Source organism: Netta rufina (assembly GCF_964035555.1).
Source record: "Netta rufina genome assembly, chromosome: 29".
In the NCBI taxonomy this organism is placed as follows: domain Eukaryota; kingdom Metazoa; phylum Chordata; class Aves; order Anseriformes; family Anatidae; genus Netta; species Netta rufina.
In genome coordinates this window covers 1,419,699-1,439,155 of record NC_140153.1, presented here as the reverse complement: position 1 = coordinate 1,439,155, position 19,457 = coordinate 1,419,699, and the positions used below count along the sequence as shown (strand labels likewise).

The window sequence follows — 19,457 nt, the reverse complement described above, 5'->3', positions numbered from 1 at the left end:
GCCACATCACTGACTTCATATATATTAATGCCTCGGAGAAAAAAGAGAAGCCATACACTTCTCTCCACTATGCCACTTCTACTGGTCACTGGCATATGCTTTGGAGATGAGAAATGGCCTAGCATGTGAATGTTGACCTCACATAAGATCCAGGTTCACTACTGTGACACCAGTGCAGTCCCTGTAATCCCTTACGATGGAGAAACCACCAGACAATCCCTGATGAATGCAATCGAGGCCTGCTTTGGCCTTTCCTCTTGTACTCCCCTCAAAGAAAGGCACGCCATTGATGGCAGCTCCACACAGTCATATTTCCCTTAGCGGGACCTGAATGTGAGAGCTCAGAAACATCAGTGAGAGGGTGTAAAACGAGGATGCCCCACACAGGAAAGTCTTTGGATGGAGGCGGAGAGAGCAATGGAGAACGCCAATGGGACGCTGCAGGCTGAAGCCTGCAGGCCAGCCACGAGAAGACTGAGCACAAAATGGACACCCGCAGAGAGCAAGCACCAGGGTCAGAACCTGGGCACTTGAAGCCTCCTGGAGTTTGGGATCCACAGCAGAGTCAATGAATGTCCGTCAGCAATTCACACCATCCTTTCTTGCTGCAGAAAGTTCACTACAAGTCACTTCATTGCCTTTAGCCTGAGGTATTCCTTAGGCTGTGGAACACCCGGGTTCTGGAGAGATGGGAGAAGAGGTTCTGGGACCAGAGAGCCAGATAGTTGGATGACTCATGTTTTCCAAGGGGGATTAGCTGACACCTTCCTGGCTTTACACTTGACAGGATGACTCAAGTGGGACTAAAATCCAGCCTTAATATCCATCATGTTTCCCCCGGGGACAGGATGAAAAATTTCTCAAAGTTAAGCTGAAAATCTCCCTTGCTCAGAATCATTGCCTTCCACTCTTCCCTGCTCATGAGCTCAGCTGATAAAAGTGTACGAAACGGATGTAATGAAAGAAAAAAAAATAAGGATAGGAAACCTGAATGGCCACAGACCACGGATTTGTTCTCTGAACTTCAGCAACAAGGAAACTTTGCTACAGGTGGGGAGAAAGGTGAGAGGCCCTTTCCTCTGGCAAGTGCAGAGCCAGGTGAAGAATCACAAGGAGTTTCCATTTAGCCACAGCACAGGGCCAAGGAAATCCCAGCAGACTGCCCAGCATCGAGCCAGGCCCTGCTAATCCCATTTCCTCTTGCCATAAAAAAAAAAACACCTCAATTAACGTCCTGAGCTGTCTCTTGCACACAACGGTGTGCCTGCTGCAGGAGTCAGCATTTCTGAGCCATAACGACATTTCTCCCCCGATGCAACCCCAGCTGCCCTTCGGCACCCTACGGAATACCGATGAGCTTAGTGTCAGTCTCCAGGAAACGGGAAAGAGATCGCTTCCCCCGTCCTCCTAGGGAAATCTCTGGCATTGAAAGATGGGAGAGAACACCGTGCGTCAGTGAGGAAGCACTAAGAATAGGGTAGCGCCAGCACGTGCCACACTGAGCGCGTGAAGAACCCCACCGCCCTTGTGCAGTGGTGTCTCATACCCTATGTGACCTTGGGGAGCTGTATAAAAGGCGGCTCAGCCTAGGGCTCCTCACTCGCTCACCGTCACATCTAGACACCGCTCCCTGCAGCTCCAGAGGTAAGACTTGTTCTCCTCATCCTCTTCCTCCTTCTACTGCTGCTTCTGCTAGAGGAGAAGCTGGCACTGGGGGCCATGGTGTCTACCTGGGAGTGAGCACAAAGCTTTGTGTCATATCATCACACTCGATTACTGCTCCAGGAGAAGCTGGTGTGGGGTTGGGCATGGTGGGGCAGGAGAGGGGGCAGTGAGACAATGGCAAGGGAGCTCCCTGCAGGTGGCCCTGCACCCTGGGATGGGAAATGGTCTTCAGGACATGCTCGGAACACTAATTGCATTGGCGCAGTGGGACTAAGCTCCATGCAGGAAGGGCTGGAGCAAGACACAAGGGTAAGGCAGTCCTTAGGGCACATTCGGGTTGGGCTGAGAAGACACAGGAAAGAAAGAGGGCAAAGAGGAGAGATGGGGAAAAGGTATAATGAAAGAAAGGCGGGGACGAGGCTACGTGAGAAGTGCACCTGGGTCTCCTCTAACCAGGATGATCTCTTCCTCCTGACAGCTTTACCGACTCCCCGGAAAAATGTGCTCCCGTGGATCCTGCCACAGCCGCGAGACCTCCTGCCATAGCTCAGGGTCCTCCTGCCACGGCTCCCGCTCCTCCTGCCATGACTCGGGACCCTCCTGTCATTCCACCTTCCAGAGGGAACCTGTGCCACAGTTCCCCTGTGTGACGCCGTGCTGCCCCCCCGTGCAGCGCTACTGCCCCCCCGTGCAGACCTACTGCCCCCCTGTGCAGCGCTACTGCCCTCCCGTGCAGCCCTACTGCCCCCAGTACACCAAGAACATCTGCAAGCTGCCGCCAACGTACCCCAAGTACTAGCACCAGGATCTGCTCACCCAACGCCAGCTGCTTTCTCCTCCGCACTCTGGCCATGCAGCACCCATCCTTATGGCTGTCCCGGGGATTCAGTCCCGTGCTTCACCGCTACCCCGCGTGAACTCTGCCCGGAAGCATCCTGCAAGCAGTCCTTCTTTACAATCATGCAGGAGATGGCCCTTCCCGGTGTGCCGGACACAGCTACCACCAGGAAGCCTTTGATTCTGCATGCTGCTCTATCAGGATCCTCTAAATGGAGAAGACAATAAAGCTTACAATTCATGAAACCCACATTCTCTTTCTGTTCCTTTGCTCACTTTCCAGGGCCTTGGAGGTCTTCTGGATTTTTCTCTCCAAGGTTCTCCTCCTTGACATGGGCACCATTGTCCCTGTCCAGCACGTACAATTCCTGGGGACATAAGGGGACAAAAAGGGACATAATGGGTATATCAGACACATTATCAGAGCAAAAAGCTCTCAGCTCACAAATCTCCATGTGCATCTCAGGGGCTGAGCAGCACAAAGCTCCCTCTCCTGACACAGACCATCAGCTGCACCACACATATTCCTTCTCCCAGGCTCTAGACAAACAGCAACAGCAAACACCACTGCCTGCAAACTCTGGCTTTGGCGAACAAGCAGAGCTGTTCCCTGAAAGGGCAGGAAGCACTTCACAGCTCTCCGTCCCTTAGGCAGTCCATGCAGCCAGCTACTGCAAACTCAGCCCCACAGCTTTCCCACATCTCTGCCTTCAACTAGCTTAATGCCTCAGAAAAGAAGAGATGCCATGCACTTCTCCTCCCTGTGCCATCACGGCTGCTCAGGGATGTATGCTTTGGTGTGGAGAAATGGCCTAGCAGGTGAATGTCGACCTCACGTAAGATCCAGGTTCACTACTGTGGCACCAATGCAGTCCCTGCAATCCCTTACGATGGAGAAACCATCAGACAATCCCTGATGAATGCAAACGAGCCGGTACCAACACCCACATCACTCAAAAACTGCATTTCATCACTCCACGTTGGCCTTTCCTCTTGTACTCCCCTCAAAGAAAGGCACGCCATCGATGGCAGCTCCACACAGTCATATTTCCCTCAGCAGGACCTGAATGTGAATGTTCAGAAATATTTGTGTGTGGGTGAAAACCGAGGATATCCCACTCAGGGAAGTCCTTGGAGGCGCTGGAGAGAGCAAGGGGGAACGCCAATGGGATGCTGCAGGCTGAAGCCTGGAGGCCAGCCAGGAGAAGACTGAGTGCAGGATGGGCACACACAGAGGGCAAGCAACGGGGTCACCGCCTGGGCACTTGCAGCCTCCTGGGGTTTGGGATCCACAGCAGAGTCAACAAATGTCCCTCAGCAATTCACGCAATCCTCCCTTGCTGCACAAAGTTCAGAACAATTCACTGCATCGCCTCTAGCATAAGGTATTCCTTGGGCTGTGGGACATCCATGTGATGGAAGAAGAGGTTCTGGGAGCAGGGAGCCAGTTAGTCGGATGGGGTAGCGTTTCCCAAGGCTGATGAACTGACACCTTCCTGGCTTTACACTTGACATGCTGACTCAGGTGGCATTACAAATCCAGCCTTAATATCCGTTGTGTTGCCCATGGGGACACAGTGAAACATTCCTCAAAGTTCAGCTGAAAATCTCCCTTGCTCAGAATCATTGCCTTCCACTCTTCCCTGCTCATGAGCTCAGCTGATAAAAGTGTACGAAACGGATGTAATGAAAAAAAAAAATCAAGGAAAGGAAACCTGAATGGCCACAGACCACGGATTTGTTCTCTGAACTTCAGCAACAAGGAAACTTTGCTACAGGTGGGGAGAAAGGTGAGAGGCCCTTTCCTCTGGCAAGTGCAGAGCCAGGAGAAGAATCACAAGGAGTTTCCATTTAGCCACAGCACAGGGCCAAGGAAATCCCAGCAGACTGCCCAGCATCAAAACAGGCCCTGCTAATCCCATTTCCTCTTGCCGTAAAACAACACCTCAATTAACGTCCTGAGCTGTCTCTTGCACACAATGGTGTGCCTGCTGCAGGAGTCAGCATTTCTGAGCCATAACAACATTTCTCCCCCTGATGCAACCCCGGCTACCAATCCGCAACCCAGGGAGAACTGATGAGCTTAGTGTCAGTCTCCAGGAAACGGGAAAGAGATCACTTCTCCCATCCTCCTGGGGAAATCTCTGGCATTGAAAGATGGGAGAGAACACCGTGCGTCAGTGAGGAAGCACTAAGAATAGGGTAGCGCCAGCACGTGCCACACTGAGCGCGTGAAGAACCCCACCGCCCTTGTGCAGTGGTGTCTCATACTCTATGTGACCTTGGGGAGCTGTATAAAAGGCAGCTCAGCCCAGGGCTCCTAAACTCGCTCACCGTCACATCCAGACACTTCTCCCTGCAGCTCCAGAGGTAAGAACATTTTCTCCTCATCCTCTTCCTCCTTCTACTGCTGCTTCTGCTAGAGGAGAAGCTGGCACTGGGGGCCATGGTATCCTCCTGGGTGTGGGCACAAAGCTTTGTGTCATATCATCACACTCGATTACTGCTCCAGGAGAAGCTGGTGTGGGGTTGGGCATGGTGGGGCAGGAGAGGGGGCAGTGAGACAATGGCAAGGGAGCTCCCTGCAGGTGGCCCTGCACCCTGGGATGGGAAATGGTCTTCAGGACATGCTCGGAACACTAATTGCATTGGCGCAGTGGGACTAAGCTCCATGCAGGAAGGGCTGGAGCAAGACACAAGGGTAAGGCAGTCCTTAGGGCACATTCGGGTTGGGCTGAGAAGACACAGGAAAGAAAGAGGGCAAAGAGGAGAGATGGGGAAAAGGTATAATGAAAGAAAGGCGGGGACGAGGCTACGTGAGAAGTGCACCTGGGTCTCCTCTAACCAGGATGATCTCTTCCTCCTGACAGCTTTACCGACTCCCCGGAAAAATGTGCTCCCGTGGATCCTGCCACAGCCGCGAGACCTCCTGCCATAGCTCAGGGTCCTCCTGCCACGGCTCCCGCTCCTCCTGCCATGACTCGGGACCCTCCTGTCATTCCACCTTCCAGAGGGAACCTGTGCCACAGTTCCCCTGTGTGACGCCGTGCTGCCCCCCCGTGCAGCGCTACTGCCCCCCCGTGCAGACCTACTGCCCCCCTGTGCAGCGCTACTGCCCTCCCGTGCAGCCCTACTGCCCCCAGTACACCAAGAACATCTGCAAGCTGCCGCCAACGTACCCCAAGTACTAGCACCAGGATCTGCTCACCCAACGCCAGCTGCTTTCTCCTCCGCACTCTGGCCATGCAGCACCCATCCTTATGGCTGTCCCGGGGATTCAGTCCCGTGCTTCACCGCTACCCCGCGTGAACTCTGCCCGGAAGCATCCTGCAAGCAGTCCTTCTTTACAATCATGCAGGAGATGGCCCTTCCCGGTGTGCCGGACACAGCTACCACCAGGAAGCCTTTGATTCTGCATGCTGCTCTATCAGGATCCTCTAAATGGAGAAGACAATAAAGCTTACAATTCATGAAACCCACATTCTCTTTCTGTTCCTTTGCTCACTTTCCAGGGCCTTGGAGGTCTTCTGGATTTTTCTCTCCAAGGTTCTCCTCCTTGACATGGGCATCATTGTCCCTGTCCAGCACGTACAATTCCTGGGGACATAAGGGGACAAAAGGGGACATAATGGGTATATCAGACACATTATCAGAGCAAAAAGCTCTCAGCTCACAAATCTCCATGTGCATCTCAGGGGCTGAGCAGCACAAAGCTCCCTCTCCTGACACAGACCATCAGCTGCACCACACATATTCCTTCTCCCAGGCTCTAGACAAACAGCAACAGCAAACACCACTGCCTGCAAACTCTGGCTTTGGCGAACAAGCAGAGCTGTTCCCTGAAAGGGCAGGAAGCACTTCACAGCTCTCCGTCCCTTAGGCAGTCCATGCAGCCAGCTACTGCAAACTCAGCCCCACAGCTTTCCCACATCTCTGCCTTCAACTAGCTTAATGCCTCAGAAAAGAAGAGATGCCATGCACTTCTCCTCCCTGTGCCATCACGGCTGCTCAGGGATGTATGCTTTGGTGTGGAGAAATGGCCTAGCAGGTGAATGTCGACCTCACGTAAGATCCAGGTTCACTACTGTGGCACCAATGCAGTCCCTGCAATCCCTTACGATGGAGAAACCATCAGACAATCCCTGATGAATGCAAACGAGCCGGTACCAACACCCACATCACTCAAAAACTGCATTTCATCACTCCACGTTGGCCTTTCCTCTTGTACTCCCCTCAAAGAAAGGCACGCCATCGATGGCAGCTCCACACAGTCATATTTCCCTCAGCAGGACCTGAATGTGAATGTTCAGAAATATTTGTGTGTGGGTGAAAACCGAGGATATCCCACTCAGGGAAGTCCTTGGAGGCGCTGGAGAGAGCGAGGGGGAACGCCAATGGGATGCTGCAGGCTGAAGCCTGGAGGCCAGCCAGGAGAAGACTGAGTGCAGGATGGGCACACACAGAGGGCAAGCAACGGGGTCACCGCCTGGGCACTTGCAGCCTCCTGGGGTTTGGGATCCACAGCAGAGTCAACAAATGTCCCTCAGCAATTCACGCAATCCTCCCTTGCTGCACAAAGTTCAGAACAATTCACTGCATCGCCTCTAGCATAAGGTATTCCTTGGGCTGTGGGACATCCATGTGATGGAAGAAGAGGTTCTGGGAGCAGGGAGCCAGTTAGTCGGATGGGGTAGCGTTTCCCAAGGCTGATGAACTGACACCTTCCTGGCTTTACACTTGACATGCTGACTCAGGTGGCATTACAAATCCAGCCTTAATATCCGTTGTGTTGCCCATGGGGACACAGTGAAACATTCCTCAAAGTTCAGCTGAAAATCTCCCTTGCTCAGAATCATTGCCTTCCACTCTTCCCTGCTCATGAGCTCAGCTGATAAAAGTGTACGAAACGGATGTAATGAAAAAAAAAAATCAAGGAAAGGAAACCTGAATGGCCACAGACCACGGATTTGTTCTCTGAACTTCAGCAACAAGGAAACTTTGCTACAGGTGGGGAGAAAGGTGAGAGGCCCTTTCCTCTGGCAAGTGCAGAGCCAGGTGAAGAATCACAAGGAGTTTCCATTTAGCCACAGCACAGGGCCAAGGAAATCCCAGCAGACTGCCCAGCATCGAGCCAGGCCCTGCTAATCCCATTTCCTCTTGCCATAAAACAACACCTCAATTAACGTCCTGAGCTGTCTCTTGCACACAACGGTGTGCCTGCTGCAGGAGTCAGCGTTTCTGAGCCATAACGACATTTCTCCCCCTGATGCAACCCCAGCTACCCTTCGGCACCCTACGGAATACCGATGAGCTTAGTGTCAGTCTCCAGGAAACGGGAAAGAGATCACTTCTCCCATCCTCCTGGGGAAATCTCTGGCATTGAATGATGGGAGAGAACACCGTGCGTCAGTGAGGAAGCACTAAGAATAGGGTAGCGCCAGCACGTGCCACACTGAGCGTGTGAAGAACCCCACCGCCCTTGTGCAGTGGTGTCTCATACCCTACGTGACCTCTGGGAGCTGTATAAAAGGCAGCTCAGCCCAGGGCTCCTCACTCGCTCACCGTCACATCCAGACACTTCTCCCTGCAGCTCCAGAGGTAAGACCTATTCTCCTCTTTGCCTTACTCCTCCTGCTGCTAGAGGAGAAGCTGGCACTGGGGGCCATGGTATCCTCCTGGGTGTGGGCACAAAGCTTTGTGTCATCTCATTGCACTCAACTACTGCTCCAGGAGAAGCTGGTGTGGGGTTGGGCATGGTGGGGCAGGAGAGGGGGCAGTGAGACAATGGCAAGGGAGCTCCCTGCAGGTGGCCCTGCACCCTGGGATGGGAAATGGTCTTCAGGACAGGGTGGCAGGACTCCTTGCATCAGTTTGTGGGACCGAGCTCCATGCCAGAAGAGCCAGACCAAGACACAAGGGTGAGGCAGGGATAAGGGTGCATTCGGGTTGGGCTGGGAAGATGGAGACAAAGAAAGAGGTCAAAGGGGAGAGATGGGGAAAAGGTATAATGAAAGAAAGGCGGGGACGAGGCTACGTGAGAAGTGCACCTGGGTCTCCTCTAACCAGGATGATCTCTTCCTCCTGACAGCTTTACCGACTCCCCGGAAAAATGTGCTCCCGTGGATCCTGCCACAGCCGCGAGACCTCCTGCCATAGCTCAGGGTCCTCCTGCCACAGCTCCCGCTCCTCCTGCCATGACTCGGGACCCTCCTGCCACTTCACCTTCCAGAGGGAACCTGTGCCCCAGTTCCCTTGCGGGACACCATGCTGCCCTCCCATGCAGCGCTACTGCCCTCCCGTGCAGACCTACTGCCCCCCTGTGCAGCGCTACTGCCCTCCCGTGCAGCCCTACTGCCCCCAGTACACCAAGAACATCTGCAAGCTGCCGCCAATGTACCCCAAGTTGTAGCACCAGGATCCGGGCACGCGCCTACCACCACAACCACTGGATGACTCCTTGCTCAAGGCATTGAATTTGTCTCCAGTTTTCATCGCTCACCATCCGTAGCACTTCTCTGCAATCAAATGCTTTTAAAGCAGTTGGAGTGTCATGCAAATTTTTGGATGAATATCTTGCTTTTACTATCCTAGAGCTGTTTAAGTTCTATCAGCCAATGTAAATCACAATGTTTTCTGCTGGGATTTTCCTTCATGCTTTGCTCCTTCAACCTTCAGCAAGAAAATAAATGTTGTATTTCAACAGTTCTGGGTGTTTACAGTCATCATTCCATCATATCTGTTTTCTTATGGCATCTCTTTTACTTTGTGGTTTTTCATCCATATTTTAATCACTGGTGAAATCAGCCTAAGTAGGAGGAATGCTAAGGAAACACAAAAGTCGAGGGAAATGCCTGCGGCACCACAGGCAGAGGGCTGGAAGAAACGCATCGGTTTAATTCTTAGTGAAAACTGACTACTTGAACTGAGCTCAGCATATGCAATGAGGGTTTAAGAGTTACAGCTGGGGGCCTTGCCTGCACATTCATGTTTTCACTCCAGATGGGATCTGCTGCTATATCTGGAAACAAAACAAAGCAAATCCTGCAGGGACATTAACCTGCCTCGGAACACCCCTAATTAAACATTTTCTACAGTGTAAAATGAGCAAAGGTTTCCCAAGCATGATTCATCCATCCTAGGGCAGGCATGGGAAATAGGCTGGATGAGCTGGGCACTGGAATTCCCTAGTAAATAACCAGTTGGTACGTAAGTAATTGGAATTAGTTATTTATAAGTTACGGAGAAATTCGTCATTATAGAGGAACAGCCTATTAAAGAGGAAAAGTTGCAAATGGGAGACAGAGGACAATTAATTACATGTCTAAGTTGTTGCCTTCACTACGAGACGGTTCATTTTCATGCAACCATCGGGAACGACATTAAAAACTCTTTTCCCTATTCATTTTTCACCTCTCTCCAATTGGGCATTAGATCAACAAAGCTTTCAGAGCACATGAGTAGTTTTGCCTTTAAATATACATACGTTCACTTTCCTTTCCTGCCCCAGGCCTTAAAGTTTCTATTCTGTGACTAATCACAGCATATTTCCTTTCCTTTAGTCCCACAAAAGGCATGAAGCCTCCAAGCTGGGTATGCTTACTGCTGCACTTGAGCTTGAAGTTCCCACTAGCTTCAGGATGAGAAACTGCAGAAATAAGGAAACAAGAATTAAGCTTTTGTCAGCCCTGGAAAGATTCACCAGCTGCAACAGCATGGATCAAAGCCTTTATGGAAGTTTTACTTCACTAGAATACTTGTAAAAAAAATCAGAGACCATAAAATCTCAGAAATGAAGAAGTTCTCCATACCTAATGCTTTAGGTAGCTTAGAGGAACATTTCTGCTCCACTGTGTCAAATAACATAATAGCAGATTTCCACAAGCAGCATAAACCATTAGCAAACCCCTAAGGTTTAATGAGGAGGAATTTGTGTTAGCTGGTTCATGGCAAGGATTGCTTCACCACATTCGTAATTCTCTAAACAAAATAAACAACACTTTCTTACTCTGGGCATCTTTCTGAGGCTTCTGTGTTCATTTACTCAGCCTGAAATATAAGCGAGGTTTCTTCTTATTTTTTTTAATCTAATCGCAATTTTTTTTGTAAAACTCCTCTTGTAAAATTGGTTACAGGTCACCAGGCAGCCAATCTGGCTGTCTCACATGGCTTTATCCATCTCTGATGTGCACATCCAGCTCTAAAAGCAACAGTGCATTTTACATTCTAGCAGGTGAACGGATAAAGCCCTGCACTGGATCCATACATAGACATGTAGAAAGCTGCCTCACTTCAACCAACATCTTTTATCTCACTGCTTAGTCTTACACATTTCTAACATTGGGGTCCCCTCTCATTTCACAGCAATTTCCTCCTGTCTATCCCCTCTGGTTGCCATCAGCCTCCTGATTGTCAGCTGAGATGCACAGACTCAGCTGTTGTCAATTTGTATCATAGAATTCAATTATAGAATGGCTTGGGTTGGAAGGGACCTCAAAGATCAGCCAGTTCCTACCCCCTGCCATGGGCGGGGATGCCACCCACTAGATCAGATCACCTAGGGCCTCATCTAACCTGGTCTTGAACACCTCCAGGAATGGGGCATCCACAACCTCTCTGTGCGGCCAGTGCCTCATCACCCTCCAAGTGAATACTTTCCTCCTAATCCCTAATCTAAATCTCCCTTCTTTTAGTTTAAAAACATTCCCCCTTGTCCTGTCATTATTTTATTGTATCACCAATTAGATGATAATGTGTGGCTACAACCAAACCTAACCAGGTCATTACCGTAAAGCTAGACAAATTCAATAGGCGATGAAGCCTGTATTTTAGCAGACAAGAACATTGACCTTGGGAAGAGCTTGCCTAGAGAAATGGTGACTTCATGGTCCTTTGAATTCTTCAAAGCAAAACTGGGTAGCTTTCTAAAAGCTGGGATCTAGCCAAACAAAATCAGCAGCTACCTGACACAAATTGAGTGGAAATGTGCTTCATGCCACCAGAGGTCAAAATGAAGGTTAATAATGACCTCTTCTGATCTCAGCATCTGTGATTCTGGATTTCACTGTGTTCAGGAAAGTTTCAGGAAACACAAAAAGCCTGATTTTTCTAACCTTTATCTTGGCAGAAATCAGTATATCTCCAGTGGAGCTGTAAGGGAGGGTGGTCCAGGGTCCTTCAGATGCACAGACCCATGGTGGCATGAGCAGACATTTGCCCCAGGGTGATCTCAGAAACAAAGCACTCAACGACGTCAGTCATGGGCCTGGGTCCCGTGAATTCCCTCTGACCAGAGACATTTTTTTCAAAAGATGTAGTTAGATTCGAAATCTTAAAGATGCTCAGTGCGTCATGTGATGCCTTCAGGCTTTCAAACAAAATAAATATTAACATCATTAATGAATAATTGCAACATGATCATTAACATCAGCACTAATGACTGCCAATGGGTGACTGAGAACTGAGCATAGAGCTACTCCAAAAATAACATCCGTAGGTGGATATTTCATTACTCGAGGGCATACTAGAACTTGGAGTAGAAACGGAGTAGGAATTTTGCAGATCAAGTCATGCTAAGCATATGCTAAGCATGTAAAACTTCCAAGAAACTTTTGTGTTTTGCTTTTATGTAAAGATGTCCAAAAGGAATTGTAAAACTCTGATTTGATCCAAACTCTATTTCACATTTCCATGATGAATTTGCAGAGTTCTTTCATCTAAAATTTCTGATATTGGTAAGACCAAGGCATGCATTTTCCTGTATCTTGATCAAAAGAGGAGATGTCAAGAGCTTTCTGTTCCGTATTTGCTCTTCTGATGACCAGAGACCCCAAAGAAAGCCATGAGGCCTTACCATTTCTGCACTCATAAACAAAGCACGGGGACATGGAATCATACACGCTGGAATTCTATGTAAAAAAGACATACCAAGGAGCGACTGACGTCCAAAAGGCCTTTGCGTACCTCTGGAATCCAATGCTCCTCAATCTGAATTATGATTTGTATGTTAATTTAGCACTTGCTAGCTCTGAACTAGCCTCCTAGCCACTTGGTGTAACAGCATTACCATATGCAAAATGAGCAGAAACATACATTTTAAGCAGTTCATAAGCATCACACGAGAATTAATTTGACATTAAAAAATTGTAAAAAATTTACTGAACAAATTGATAATAATACAAAATTGAGGGTTGGTCAAAAATAATGAGGCAAAGACTAAATAGATGAAGGCACATTCAACAAATAAGTATAGGCTTAGTGGGTAAATCACGAATTGCTTTGGGGTATCTCATTTCCGTCAGGGCCATGTCGAGCTAAATAAAAGGTCTCCCCGTCCCTTTGCTCCTCACTCAACTGAACCACTCAGTTAGCAAGGTAAGTGTTACCTAGTGTTGTTTGCTGACAACGGTTCTCATTTGGCTTTGGTCAAGCAATGGATGTAAATGTGCTTTTGTATCTGCTCTACAACTCTATCTGAAATCCAGACTTTCCAAGTCTGTTGATCTATTGCTTACTGCAAAAGACAGTTGGTGAAGAGAGCTCAGGCCTTGGGAGTGGAAAACAGGCTTCTTGGGATGAGAATTCAGCAGGTGATGTTCATGGATCAGCACAGGGAAGGTAACACCTAGGATTGTTCAAAAAATGCAGAAATATTGCTGGGGTAGTGGCAAGTAGCTCAATTTCTATAAGGGTTTTTTTGGGCAACTCAATACAAATAAATAGGAAGTGAAGTGTGGTATGGCTATCACCCATGGGGCTAGACAGCAGCATTTGTATGCCAAAATAAAACACATCTATGAACTTGTAAAGATGGATTGTATCTGTATGTAAACTGTATTTCAGATCCTCGCTCCCTCCAGCTTGGACTACTCTACAAACAACATGTGCCACAGTGGATGTTGCTCTACTGGATGCTGCTCTGTTGTGAAGAGCAAAACGGTGTGCTGCAGCCCCTGCCAGAAGACCGTTTGCTGTGACCCATGCCAGAAGACCATCTGCTGTGACCCATGCCAGAAGACCATCTGCTGTGACCCATGCCAGAAGACTGTCTGCTGCAGCCCATGCCAGCAGTCTTGCTGTGACCCATGCCAGCAGTCCTGCTGTGACCCATGCCAGCAGTCTTGCTGTGACCCATGCCAGAAGCCCTGCTGTGACCCATGCCAGCAATCCATCTGCTGTGACCCTTGCCAGAAGCCCTGCTGTGACCCATGCCAGCAGTCCATCTGCTGTGACCCTTGCCAGAAGCCCTGCTGTGACCCTTGCCAGCAGTCCTGCTGTGACCCGTGCCAGAAGCCCTGCTGTGACCCATGCCAGCAGTCCTGCTGTGACCCATGCCAGAAGACTGTCTGCTGTGACCCATGCCAGCAGTCTATCTGCTGTGACCCATGCCAGAAGCCCTGCTGTGACCCTTGCCAGCAGTCCTGCTGTGACCCGTGCCAGAAGCCCTGCTGTGACCCATGCCAGCAGTCTTGCTGTGACCCATGCCAGCAGTCCTGCTGTGACCCATGCCAGAAGCCCTGCTGTGACCCATGCCAGCAGTCTTGCTGTGATCCTTGCCAGCAGTCTTGCTGTGACCCATGCCAGAAGCCCTGCTGTGACCCTTGCCAGAAGCCCTGCTGTGACCCTTGCCAGCAGTCCTGCTGTGACCCTTGCCAGAAGCCCTGCTGCTGCTGCTGTGGCCAGCAATGCGTGCGGACCTGCTGCTGTGGCTGCCGCCCCTGCTGCTGCTCTGGATGTCTGTCTTGCTGCTCCTATGTGGTGAAGAAGAAGCCTGTTGTGGTGTGCTGCAGCCCCGTGAATTACTGCTCCCCCATGAGAAAGTATTGCATTCCCATCCAGCAGTGCTGCACCACAATCAAGAAGTGCTGCTGAGCCAACTCCGGGTAGGAAAAGCAGTCTGCTGGCTCCCATCTCTGGCGTGCAACAAGAACAGGCACAAGGGGATGAAAACCTGACCATCATTCACTTGTTTCACATGATGACGGAGTAACTGCCTAGCAATTTTCTTCTGGTTTTCTTCTTTCTTCTTTCCTTTAATTATCGAAGATCTACAATGCACTTGAGTATGTCACCCACGGTGTAAGGCAAAGAGATCTTACATATTATTGTGGCTGTTAGTTATTGTGGCTGTTAGTTCTCTTCTTGGTGTATGGGACATGGGATACTTTTGCTGTTAATGTCATCATTCTTCATTTTCTCTCTTGACTTGTAGACAATAAAACTTGGCATTAAGCAAAACGCAAAATACCTTGTTTGGTTGTTCTTACATCACTTTGCCTAGAATGGGCCCTTGTTCTGGTGCCATTTTCTACATCATCATCAGACTCCCAAGGGTTACAAATGTGCTCCCATAGAAGGGAAGAACATTTTAAAAAACAAAGAACCACTCAGCTTTGCTTCCTGTTGGCATGAATTATGCCATGCCTAAAGAGAGCAGAGCAGTGTGATACCTTCTTGCGCTTACTGCAGCTCTGCCTCAGATCCTCAGCTCAATTTTGACTGTAAAAGTAAGTGGTTAAGGTAAATAAAACTCAGAGGACTGAATAAAGTATGCATAATTCCAACACTGAAAACACACCACCCCAGCTATGTATAGCAACCCATTCCTGATATTTTAATGGACATTTTAATAGGTACTGAGAGGAATTCATTACTCACTGAACAGAAGACAGCATCTTCTTCCACTAACACCTTTGAAAACAAAATTTAGAGAGCACCTTTAATTGGTGGATTATTTTATATCAGCTTTTCCTATTGTGGTATATCAGATTTTCCTATGTGGCATTCCTGGATTACAAGCACTGGAATGAAACCCAAATGCTAGCACAGAACTTAAAAGCTCCATTCCTCAAATAGCACACACATGAGTCAACAATACCTTCTCTACCTGGCTGGGACTTCCTTTACTATTAAAATTCAGGACACAGCTCTGAATTGCATGTCTCAGAAAAATGCCTTGAGCACTGTCTTGATTGCTTCTCTCAACCAAACCTTCATAGTATACACTATGAAGATATACACAAGTTTGCATTAGAATAAGCTCTACCACCTTAGACTCTCCTGAAAAGATTATTCAAGTCTTCAGGAGTTTTTGATTAATAGATAAATCATTTCCAATACACTGGCAGAAGGATATCCTATACCATATTATAGAATACTATATCAGAAGTGCATATTGTGAATATTAATTTTAGCACATGCTGGAAAAGTTGCCATCACAGATTCCTCCCAGTTCACAAAGGTGCTGCCACTCCCAAACTCACGTAACCACCGTGGAAGTTTACAAAGCCATAGCATGGCATGTAACAGGGATTTAGTGTGGAAGATATTTCTGACCAAATAAGCATTAAATCCCATTATCTTCTCAATACTTGTATAAAACCCTGTTTAGCAACAGTCCTGCAGGGTTCACATCCATTTCTACACAGGGATCGTCTTGGCCAACATGACAGCAATAATGGCTGATAAAAAGGGCAATGACTGATTTATTCAGCGGGTGGCATGTTTGAGGGTTTCCACAATGGGGTATTACCTCCTGCAGGCAGGTATCTGCCTGTTATTGTGTGACCAATGGTCCCCTGGGGACAATTCCAGCAGGGACACCCAACGTCATAGAAAATCATGTTCACAGCTTGGGAAGAAACTACGTGTCCCAGCCAGCACAGATCTCCTGCTGTCACTCCAGCCACACATTCAGAGTCTGCTGAACATGACGGCAGCCTTTAATTGAGGTGCTGTCTCAGCATCTTGGGACTCCAATCTTACATTTTTATTCCCTCTTCTCATATGAAAACTATCTGCAGCTTCTTCTCAAATGGAGCTGTCCTGACTCTGCACGTGACCACAGCTCTTTTCCTCATCCTCAAGCCTGTTTCATAATAACTTCATTGATTCCAACACAATCACAAAATCAGGGAATTTTCTATGTGAGAAGAGACCTCTGGGTCCATCCGGTCCAACCCCTGCTCAAGCAGGGACACCCAGAGCAGGCTGCTCAGGACTATGTGCAGAAGCTTTTGAAGATCTCCAAGGAGGAGACTCCACAACCTCTCTGGGCAAGCCATGTTCAGTCCCCAATCAGTACAGAATTGTTTCTTGGTGCCCAAACAAAACCTATGCTCCAGGTTGTGCCCAGGGCCTTTTGTCTGGGCCTTGGGCAGCACTGGCAGGATCCTGGCCCTTGCATGGACATGGATGGAATCCCCCTGAGTGTCCTCTCCTCCAGGCTGATCAGCCCCAGCTCTCAGCCTCTCCTCCCAGGAGAGGGGCTCCAGGCCCTCCAACAGCATGGTGGCCTTCATGGTACTCTCCCCAGTAGGCCCAGGCCTTTCCATGGGACTCTCCCCAGGCCTCTCCTGGACTGGGGTCCCAGCACTCCTGATGCAGCCTTGCCAGTGCTGAGCAGAGGGGCAGGATCCCCTCCCTCGACCTGCTGCAATGCAGAGCCTAACACAGCCCAGGACACCATCAGCATTCTTTGCCCAGGGGCATGCTGCTGGCTTGCATTCACTCCAGGGCCTTTCTGCCAGGCCACTTCCCAGCTAGGCGCCCCCAGCATGTCCTGGTGATGGAGCTGATCCTCCACAGGGCCAGGACTTTGCACGTCTCCTTATTGAACTTCATGAGGTTTCTGCCAGCCCATTTCTTAAGACTTTCCAAGTTCCTCTGGATGGCAGCACGATCCTCTGGTGTATCCACCAATTCCCCCAATTTTGTTGCCTGCAAACTTGCTGTGGCCACATTCTGCCCATCTTATCTGTCTCCTCCTATTTGGCAGAACTCTGCATGCACAGCAGCCTTGGCCTTAGCTCATTGCATCCATAACAGCTAGAGGCAATCGCTGAAAAAGTGCTGACAGGTGCCTGAACCTAGAGCACCTGTGTGATACCAGGTGAGCATTAGGGGTACAGGAGAGTTGAATATCATATTTGCAAACAAGGGTGTAGAATCAAATTCTTTGTATGACACCCTCAAATTTAATCAGCATGAATATCATGAAAGACAAGTTATCTCAGTCTCACAGACCTTAAAAATAATCTCAGAAAATGAAGTATACAGAAACAACACAGAGGAAAGCTAAAATGTGTGCACTGTGGCTTTGAAAGCTGCTTAATATAGACTCAACAGAGCCCTTTATGAGTGAAAATGAAAAAAAAAAAAAATCTTTAATACTATGCAATAAATAAAAAGTGGAGGTGTGAGGACAAAGCACCATGGTGTGAGACCTAAGCACAAGTCTGAACAAAGATAAATTTTTCAGTCAACTTTGGACGCACAGCCACCTCTCAGAGGCAGGAAAGAATGATTCACATTTGCCAATAGTTTCCACTGGTCCCCAGAATCACAGCCAAGCTCAGAGGGGACATGTGAGCGATGACATTTCCTAGTTTCAGACACAGTTCTCCCACTGCTTCAGCACCTGCCCCCCCCCAGGCAAATTGTTAGGTGCTTCTGTGTCTCAAGGTCACTCACTCCTTAGGAAGTGGATGGGAATACCTTATAGCTACCTCCGATTCCCATTAATGTAAATTCATTAGAAAATTTGCACCTGTTGTTCATATGTACAACTAATTATGGTGCAGAATTGAGGTGGTGAGCAAACAGAAAGAGGTAAAGATTAAGTACCGGAAGACACGTGAGAGGCATATACTGGGTGGTAAACAGTGAAGTCAGAATTGCTGAAAAATGCCTCATTTCCAGGGGGTGGTGGTTTTGAACCATATAAAAGGCTGCCCATCACAGAGCTCTTCATTCACTCCTTGTGTTCCTCTCACTTGTCCTCACTGGTCAACAGGGTAAGTTGGAGTTTACTGCTTGCCTTCTCTTTTGCACTCTACTGTATTTCTGTGTACTTTGTAGGAAGTCATCCATGATTTCCTACACTGTCTTGTTTGGGGCCAATTTGGAGGGATTGGTTTGGAGATCCATCTGGGTGGCTTCTTTCTGATGGAACCAGTGCTGGCCACTATGCCAATTACACTGCTGGCCAAAGCCAGAATATGGATATCTCAGGGACAGGCTACCTTGGGATTCTGGACAGAAGGGACTACACCATCCATCCAGTATGGGATAAACCTGGGGATAAGCAAGGTTTAATATGCATAGACAGTGGTCAAATTCAGGCAGAGAAAAATAAATTCTTTCTGTTGCTTTCCAGCTTTGCCTACACTACCAACAACATGCCCTACGGAGGTTGTGGATGCTGTGGTGGAAATAACTACTCTGTCTGCTGCTACAGCAGTCGGAAGTGCTGCAAGACGCCCTGCTGCTACCCCTCTCAGTGCTGCTGCCCCATGACCTGCTGCATGCCCATGCAGACCTGCTGCTACACCATGAACAACGGAGGCTGCTGCGGTGGCAGCGGTGGTGGCTGCTGTGGCAACTAAATCCCTGGGCATGAGGCAGGCAGGGCTGTGCTCACCTCCTCTGCTGCAGCACTGCCTGCTGCTTCCCACCTGGCTCACTCTGCCTTGGATATGGATATGACCCTAAATGTTCTTCATCCTCTATTTGGAGACTGCAGATCTCTCCTTTTCTTTACTTGCCTTTAATCACCAAATGCCTGTAACATGCTTTGAAGTTTCTACACACTGATCAGTGTGATTTTTCTTTGTAAGCATTAGTCCTGCTGTTAGTTTTTCCTCTTGGTGTGTGGGATGTTATTTTCATCACTGTTTTGCTTCAATCTGTCTGAAAAAATGAAATAAAACCTGTAGTTCTTGAGACTGCAAAACTTCTGGTGGTTATCTGATTTCTAGCTGGTACACCTGGAGTGTATCACCACATCTATCACATCCTTTTTGCATTTTCTTCTGGCAATGGGATACTACTCTCTAGAAGGTGTTGACTAAGGGGGCTTTGACCACATAAAGAGAATCATTGCATCCCTGATGCAGCTCTGAGCTTATGCATGAGTCTATTCTAATATAAGCTGTGTGTCTTGCACCTGTGCAATCAGC

The 19,457-nt window shown here is 48.8% G+C and overlaps 4 protein-coding genes across 4 annotated transcripts; all 4 read left to right on the top strand.

Moving 5' to 3' along the window:
• Positions 1-2,164: 2,164 nt before the first annotated feature.
• On the top strand, positions 2,165-2,464 carry LOC311219765 (uncharacterized protein; the record flags this gene model as incomplete). The annotated part of the gene is made up of 1 exon (XM_084303045.1): positions 2,165-2,464. The coding sequence occupies one exon, from the start codon at positions 2,165-2,167 to the stop codon at positions 2,462-2,464; it is 300 nt and encodes a 99-aa protein (XP_084159171.1).
• Positions 2,465-5,393: 2,929 nt separating this feature from the next.
• Positions 5,394-5,693, top strand: LOC311219764 (uncharacterized protein; the record flags this gene model as incomplete). The annotated part of the gene is made up of 1 exon (XM_084303044.1): positions 5,394-5,693. One exon carries the CDS (start codon positions 5,394-5,396, stop codon positions 5,691-5,693), a length of 300 nt encoding a protein of 99 aa, XP_084159170.1.
• Positions 5,694-8,611: 2,918 nt separating this feature from the next.
• Positions 8,612-8,911, top strand: LOC311219938 (uncharacterized protein; the record flags this gene model as incomplete). Its single annotated transcript, XM_084303294.1, has 1 exon — positions 8,612-8,911. One exon carries the CDS (start codon positions 8,612-8,614, stop codon positions 8,909-8,911), a length of 300 nt encoding a protein of 99 aa, XP_084159420.1.
• Positions 8,912-13,380: 4,469 nt separating this feature from the next.
• Positions 13,381-14,370, top strand: LOC311219937 (uncharacterized protein; the record flags this gene model as incomplete). The annotated part of the gene is made up of 1 exon (XM_084303293.1): positions 13,381-14,370. One exon carries the CDS (start codon positions 13,381-13,383, stop codon positions 14,368-14,370), a length of 990 nt encoding a protein of 329 aa, XP_084159419.1.
• Positions 14,371-19,457: the final 5,087 nt, after the last annotated feature.